Source organism: Papio anubis, chromosome 8 (assembly GCF_008728515.1).
Source record: "Papio anubis isolate 15944 chromosome 8, Panubis1.0, whole genome shotgun sequence".
Lineage (NCBI taxonomy): Eukaryota > Metazoa > Chordata > Mammalia > Primates > Cercopithecidae > Papio > Papio anubis.
Genome location: NC_044983.1, coordinates 75,376,230 through 75,383,846, shown reverse-complemented (window position 1 = coordinate 75,383,846; position 7,617 = coordinate 75,376,230). Strand labels below are relative to the sequence as shown.

Here is a 7,617-nt window from a genome sequence, read left to right as displayed (position 1 = left end):
AATTAGCTGAGCATGGTGGCCCGCGTTCCCGGTCTGTAATCCCAGCTTCTGGAGAGGCTGAGGCAGGAGAATCGCTTGAATCGCTTGCAGTGAGCCGAGATCGCAGCACTGCACTCCAGCCTGGGAGACAGAGCGAGACTCTATCTCAGAAAAAGGAACAGAAGTTATAGAAAAGAAAGAGAGTAGCAGGGTGAGAGAGGAGGGAGGGAGGAGGGGAGGTGGAGAGAGAGAGAGAGAGAGAGAGAGAAAGAAAAGAAAAGAAAAGAAAGAAAGATGGCATTGAGATCAATAAGGAAGTCTAGAAACCAGGAAGCATTTTGCAAAGAGAAAAGCCTTTTGTTATCCTCACCGGTAGGTACTAAGCTTTCCCTCACAGACAGGACTACAACCTCCAGAGTGGATCTGAGACGAATGCGAATTGCTCTGCACGTTTGTAAGGGACAGAAGACCGGAATTTCAAATTTAAAACAATCATTCTGTTTCTGGAATCAGAAGTCAGTTTCGAGATTTACAACTGTATTTAAAAAAAATCTGTCTTCTTGGTGGACTCGGGGGCGACTTCACGTAGCAGCCAGTACACGCCACGTCAAGCCACCGAAGCCAGAGGTGTGTGTCTGGGGCCAGAGACGTGCATTCCCTCAGCAAGGCCGGCCTCAGACGCAAACGCCAGCACCGCCACCCTGCCTCGCTGGAGGATTCCGCCGCCAAAGCCATGTGCAGAGACAACAAAAAACCCCAGCATAATGATCATCCCCAGGGACCGTTGGTTTTTTTTCCCCGAGAAAGCGGAAGTGCTGCCCACTTCCTGTGGAAATGAGATGCACAGGGGTATTCATTCCATCCCGCGGCTGGGAAGCCCCTGCGGAAACGAGTCTGGCTGCATGTGCGGCCTCGGTCCCAGAAATCCAAAAAGAGCGTTCCCTGAGCCCACAGCTTGCTCCTCCATGTGACCGCCCCTGGACTGGTGGCCACTGTGGACGCGCCCGGCGCCCCCTCTCCCCGCGGGATCCGCGGAGCCGCAGGCGCGCGGCCTGGTCAGGTGCACCCGGCACAGCCCCGCCAACAGCGCGCGCCTCCAGCCGCCGGGAACTGGCGGCCACGCGGGCGAGATTTACGGTGGCGCTAGGCGGCCGCTTCCGAGGCCGGCCGGCGCCCAGGCTCCGATTACAGGTTCACACTGGGGGCCCGGCCCGCGGCCGCCCAGCCCCCGCCGGCGCGCCCTCGCGCGGCCCGGCTCCCCGCCTGCCCATTCTTCTCCATTCATGCGGACGCCCAGCGCCGCCGCCGCCGCCAGCGCGGTTGCCGCTGCCGCCGTCGCCGGCCGCCCGGGTCATTGGCGGTCGCGGCGCCGGCACCTCTTCTCTACTGGCTCGCGGCGCGTGCGGCTCACCGGAGGTGCTGTAGAGGCGCGAAGTTCCTGGCGCGCGGCCAGGCTGACCGGCGCGGGGCGCGCGCGGGGCGGGGAGGAGCCGCGGCCGCCGGCGGGCTTGTGTCCCGGCCCGGCCTCCCGCACCTCCTCCTTCCCCTGAGTGCAGGCCGGCAGAGTTCTCGCGCATCGACGCACCAGGCGGAGGGCGCGGAGGGCGGGGGCGCGGTCCGCTCGCGCCCTCGGCCTCGCTCCCGCCCCTCCCCGGAGCGGCTGCCAGTCAGCGGCGAAGAACCGGATCGCACGCAGCGCGCCCGGAATGCTGCCCCCGCCTTCTCCGCCTCCGCCCGCTCTTCATGCCCTGCCCTCCCCAGGCTCTGGGGCTCAGCGTGAGTTATTGCCCAAACCAGAGGCAAAGCGTGAGCGGGATCAGTGTGTGCTGAACGCGAGCAGCCGAGCGCGGAGACGTGCTACTGTAGTTAACTCCTCCCTGCCTGCCGCGCCGACCCTCCCCTGGATCCTCCGGGCAGCCAGCATGAAGCGAGCTCACCCCGAGTACAGCTCCTCGGACAGCGAGCTGGACGAGACTATCGAGGTGGAGAAGGAGAGTGCGGACGAGAATGGGTGAGCTGGCGGCGGCGGAGCGGAGCCAGAGCGGGAGGCGAGTGCAGGCCCGCCGCGGTGACAGCGGGCGGGGACCCTTGGCGCGCCGGTGCTCTGCGTTGACCTCCGCGCGTCGCCGGCTGCCGGCAGCCCGCGGCCAGGGAACCCCTGGGCGCCTTCCAGCCCAAGTGGCAAAAAAGTCTGAGTGCGGGGAGGGTGTGGGGGGCGACCTCTCAGGTCACCTCTCCTCGTTTAACGGCGATTTCAGTTTTTGTTTGTGCTTTTTCTCTTTTCAGAAACTTGAGTTCAGCTCTAGGTTCCATGTCCCCAACTACGTCTTCCCAGATTTTGGCCAGAAAAAGACGGAGAGGAGTGAGTCTCTTTACAATCTCGTTTTATTTTTGTTATTAATTAACGGAAATAGCCACCTTTTTTTGTATTTGAAATTTACAGTCGTAATGGTAATACCTTTCTTTGTTTTGCTTGCCTTCTGCAGATAATTGAGAAGCGCCGACGAGACCGGATCAATAACAGTTTGTCTGAGCTGAGAAGGCTGGTACCCAGTGCTTTTGAGAAGCAGGTAATGGAGCAAGTAGGTAAAGCTCTCAGCGTCGCTGTCCGCACCTTCTGAATCTTCCCTCCATTAATCTCATCCGCCTTGGAAAATAGCTGTGTTGCTTGTGCCTAGATGAATTCGTACAGATGCCAGCGTATTTTGTGAAGACAACTGATTTTTCTTTAGTCCATACTTTACGCTTTACAAAGCATATATTTTTGTATGTATGTTTGCATATTTTAAGTTGTTTTCCAAAGGAACTTGTGCCAAATCAATCTTTTTGCCATTCTCATCTTTAGGGATCTGCTAAGCTAGAAAAAGCCGAGATCCTGCAGATGACCGTGGATCACCTGAAAATGCTGCATACGGCAGGAGGGAAAGGTACATCTCCTAGACCTAGTGGGGGCTCTGAGTGGTTGGCATAGAGTGAGCAGCGACTGAAGGCCAGGATTGGTGCAGTAGCTGCCTGATTTTTCTTTGGGGGTGGGGAGACAACAGTGTGTGGTGTGTGCAGTTCCCTGTCAGTACATTTTCAAATGCTCATAGAATCTTCTCCAGTGAATTCACCACCCCAACTCTCTGCAGATTGAACTAGTGCATCTTTTGGAAAATACCTATTACTTGTGAGGTCTTCCGAAGTTGTCACAGCCCTGATTCAGATCAGGTAGCTCTCACATTTGTCCATTGCTATTTTGAGAAAAAGCATTTAAAAACAATATGTGGTCTTATTTTGGTATATGGGATTTAAAAAAAAAATGCGCTGCCACATGCCTCTTGAGGAAAGAAATGTATTGCGGTTAAGTAGAGGAAACCTAACAGGAGACCAAGGTCTGTGTGTCTGTCTCCAGCAGGAAAATGCTTTACTGAGGTCCAAGTGCCTAAAAGCTCCACGATGATAACTTACATCTGTGTGTCTAATGAATTTCACTGCTCTGTGGTTTCTCTGTCCTTGATGTATTTTTTGTTGTTGTTGAGGGAAAACATTAAAGGAATGAGCATAGTTTCATCTGCTGGTAGGGTATAATTCCAATTTCTGCTCTGCAGCTTCTAATTGGGCTTTGAACTTGCATTAGCAAACACATTCTGCTTATGTTGATTAATGCAAAGATTTTGGTCGACTCCAAAATATTTAGACTTTCGGAAGAACCCTTGACTGTCGTGTTTTAAGGGATGCAGGTATCTGCCAGGAAGGGCTGTCTCTGGGACTGAAGAAATGCGGGAAACGGGCAAAGCCCTGAGATTTTTCTTTTGTTCTTTTCCTTAGGCTACTTTGATGCGCACGCCCTTGCTATGGACTATCGGAGTTTGGGATTTCGGGAATGCCTGGCAGAAGTTGCCCGTTATCTGAGCATCATTGAAGGACTAGATGCCTCTGACCCGCTTCGAGTTCGACTGGTCTCACATCTCAACAACTACGCCTCCCAGCGGGAAGCCGCGAGCGGCGCCCACGCGGGCCTCGGACACATTCCCTGGGGGACCGCCTTTGGACATCACCCGCACATCGCTCACCCGCTGTTACTGACCCAGAACGGCCACGGCAACGCGGCCACCACTGCCTCACCCACGGAACCGCACCACCAGGGCAGGCTGGGCTCAGCACATCCAGAGGCGCCTGCTTTGCGAGCGCCCCCTAGCGGCAGCCTCGGATCGGTGCTCCCTGTGGTCACCTCCGCCTCCAAACTGTCGCCGCCTCTGCTCTCCTCAGTGGCCTCCCTGTCGGCCTTCCCCTTCTCTTTCGGCTCCTTCCACTTACTATCTCCCAATGCATTGAGCCCTTCAGCACCCACGCAGGCTGCAAACCTTGGCAAGCCCTATAGACCTTGGGGGACGGAGATTGGAGCTTTTTAAAGAACTGATGTAGAATGAGGGAGGGGAAAGTTTAAAATCCCAGCTGGGCTGGACTGTTGCCAACATCACCTTAAAGTCGTCAGTAAAAGTAAAAAGGAAAAAGGTACACTTTCAGATAAATTTTTTTTAAAGACTAAAGGTTTGTTGGTTTACTTTTTTCTTTTTTAATGTTTTTTTCATCATGTCATGTATTAGCAGTTTTTAAAAACTAGTTGTTAAATTTTGTTCAAGACAGTAAATTGAAATAGTGAGTATAAGCCAACACTTTGTGATAGGTTTTTACTGTGCCTAATTTACTTTGTAAACCAGAATGATTCCGTTTTTGCCCCAAAATTTGGGGAATCTTAACATTTAGTATTTTTGGTCTGTTTTTCTCCTTGTATAGTTATGGTCTGTTTTTAGAATTAATTCTCCAAACCACTATGCTTAATGTTAACATGATTCTGTTTGTTAATATTTTGACAGATTAAGGTCTTGTATAAATAATATTCTTTTGGGGGGAGGGGAACTATATTGAATTTTATATTTCTGAACAAAGCGTTGACAAATCAGATGATCAGCTTTATCCAAGAAAGAAGACTAGTAAATTCTCTGCTTCCTATAGCAGAAAGGTGAATGTACAAACTATTCGTGGCCCTGAATCCATCTGACCAGCTGCTGGTGTCTGCCAGGACTGGCAGTTCTGATTTAGTTAGGAGAGAGCCGCTGATAGGTTAGGTCTCATTTGGAGTGTTGGTGGAAAGGAAACTGAAGGTAATTGAATAGAATACGCCTGCATTTACCAGCCCCAGCAATGCAATGAATTTTTAATCACACGGATCTCAAATTCACAAATGTTAACATGGATAAGTGATCATGGTGTGCAAGTGGTCAATTGAGTAGTACAGTGGAACCTGTTAAATGCATAACCTAATTTTCCTGGAACTGCCATGTTTTCTTTTAACTGGAAATTTTTATGTGAGTTTTCCTTTTGGTGCATGGAACTGTGGTTGCCAAGGTATTTAAAAGGGCTTTCCTGCCTCCTTCTCTTTGATTTATTTAATTTGATTTGGGCTATAAAATATCATTTTTCAGGTTTATTCTTTTAGCAGGTGTAGTTAAACGACCTCCACTGAACTGGGTTTGACCTCTGTTGTACTGATGTGTCGTGACTAAATAAAAAAGAAAGAACAAAGTATTCTGTGGTGTATGTCTTACATACCTTGGCCTTTCCCCCTCTTGGCTAAGAAAAGATAAACTTTCCTTGGTTTTCATTTTGCCTGATTGGTTTGTATGTTTACCAGTTTCATTATTCTTGGACTTCTAAACTGTGAATTCGTGCCATTGAATAAGGTGACTTCATTACAATGCAGAGCTTTGCCCTGCCTCCCACAAGGGGACATAGCCCTTTTGCTCTTACGTCAGATGAGCTGGCCCTAAACTGGCCATCTGTGGATTAGGAAAGCTGAAATCAGACTGAGACTTACGGGGTGGAAAGGAGCTTGGGTGAAATATTGTAAAACCGTGTTGACTGTTTGACAAATATTTACTCAGAGTACCTACTGCGTGCTCATTTCTATGCGAGAGGATGGAAATTTCTTTATTTTATTTATTTTTTTAAATGGCAAAACAAGAAGACCCAAATGTTGCTATCCCTGAGACCCTGTGCAGGGTCTTGGGAATCTGTGGTCTGATGAGCAGTGGCAGGCTGTAATTCTGCACCTGCACAGTTCCAGGAGTCTTCACTGGTCTTATTTCCAAGGAATTTAACTCTTTAGTTGCACTGGACTCCTGAGCTGTGTAGTGAGGAAGCTGACATATGCTTTAGGTTAGAACAAAACACTGCCAGCATGGAGGACATATTCAGGGCCCCAGGGGAGAGGAGTGTCTTCCCATTGCCTTAAAAGTAGCCCTCTGCCAATTAAGGAGTGTTCCTAAGGAGTTCGCCTTGATCCTGAGGGCGGTGGGGAGGAGAAGGAGAAAACTCATGCTGGCAGATGATGAACTAAAGCCTTCCTTTTCTTTGCCCAAACATGGAGCTCCTCCTCCCATCTGGTGAAAAAACGCAGTCAAAAGGCAAAGAGAAGTTTGGACTTTGAATTTGAGCATCGACTTCTGTGTCCCTGTGAAGGGATGGGAGACTGTGGCATTTTTGTGATTGTGGGTTTCCAATCCCTTCAAAGCTTTCTCTGCATGGCCTCAGACGTTGATCCCTCTGGTGATGCACAGCTCTGCTCTCAGCATTGCCTGTGCCACGCAGACACTCTTTCTGTCATAAGGCTGTGATGGAAAGTGTTATGCTAATTTCTGCCAAGTGTCAGTTTAATTTTAGCAACCGCAATTTCCAATGACATTACAGCATTACTGAACAGCATTGTACTTCGACTATCTCTTACTGTTACATAGGTTTAGATGGCTGCTAATGTGGTAAGAAGTGAAGCCTCTTGTTTGCTGGCTATGCTGAAAGAGCTGTGGGACTGTAAAACATGTAGCATGTTCCACTTGTCTCATCAATGATAGCTATATCTGGTTAGTACTTTTTTCTTTTAGCGGGAGGCCTGGCAGATCATTTCCAGATCACATACTTTTCCATGGAAATATTCTGGTTTCTTTTCAAGCCCTTTCAAGGTGAAAAGTATCTGAGGATGGTGCAGGTGGAGTGTGAGCTTCCTAGGAAGCAGGATGGAGTATGACTACGTACCAATAGTGTATAGAAAAATTATCTAGGAAAACTGACATTTCTATTTGGAATTGATGCAACAAGGAAAAAATAACACCAGGGTTATCAGGGCCAGCGTATTTTTTGTATTACATGTACATTTATAATACAACTACCAGTGTAAACAAGATTTTTTTCAGAGAATGCATAAGTTTACCTTATAAGGAAAATAAATAATTGGTTATAAAGAATCTTGAAAGGCCTCAATAATTACTGATTTATTTTCATTTAATGTATTACCGTGAATTAATATGATGAAGTAGATAGATGAGCAGAATTCTTGTATTTAAAAAAGCCTCTAAAAATCCAAGAAATAATTGTTTCCAATTTATTCAGTCTAGTTAAATTAGGATGTGATTTTTATCCAGGTTTTCATTGCTCTACTCTGTGACTCACAAAAATCATGATATTTTAAATATAGATTACTTAAATTTGAAATCCCTCAGGAAATGTTTTATCTCCTAGTTATACTTTTCCCCAGTCCTTCCCATCTATACCAGTATCATAGCTTTGATGCCTTCATTAGTTTCTAGTGATGATTTATAA

The 7,617-nt window shown here is 48.4% G+C and overlaps 1 protein-coding gene across 3 annotated transcripts; it reads left to right on the top strand.

Annotated features, from left to right (window-relative positions):
- Window positions 1–1,731: 1,731 nt before the first annotated feature.
- HEY1 (hes related family bHLH transcription factor with YRPW motif 1) lies at window positions 1,732–5,550 on the top strand. Of its 3 annotated transcripts, none has more exons than XM_003902893.5 (5): window positions 1,732–1,990; window positions 2,266–2,341; window positions 2,466–2,549; window positions 2,825–2,906; window positions 3,790–5,550. In XM_003902893.5, the coding sequence occupies exons 1-5, from the start codon at window positions 1,902–1,904 to the stop codon at window positions 4,371–4,373; spliced, it is 915 nt and encodes a 304-aa protein (XP_003902942.2). In that variant the 5' UTR covers window positions 1,732–1,901; the 3' UTR covers window positions 4,374–5,550. The 3 variants fall into 3 exon arrangements, with proteins under 3 accessions (XP_003902942.2, XP_009211507.2, XP_009211508.2); XM_009213243.4 differs by having other exon boundaries at window positions 2,466–2,561; XM_009213244.3 differs by lacking the exons at window positions 1,732–1,990; window positions 2,266–2,341; window positions 2,466–2,549; window positions 2,825–2,906 and adding an exon at window positions 3,196–3,353.
- Window positions 5,551–7,617: the final 2,067 nt, after the last annotated feature.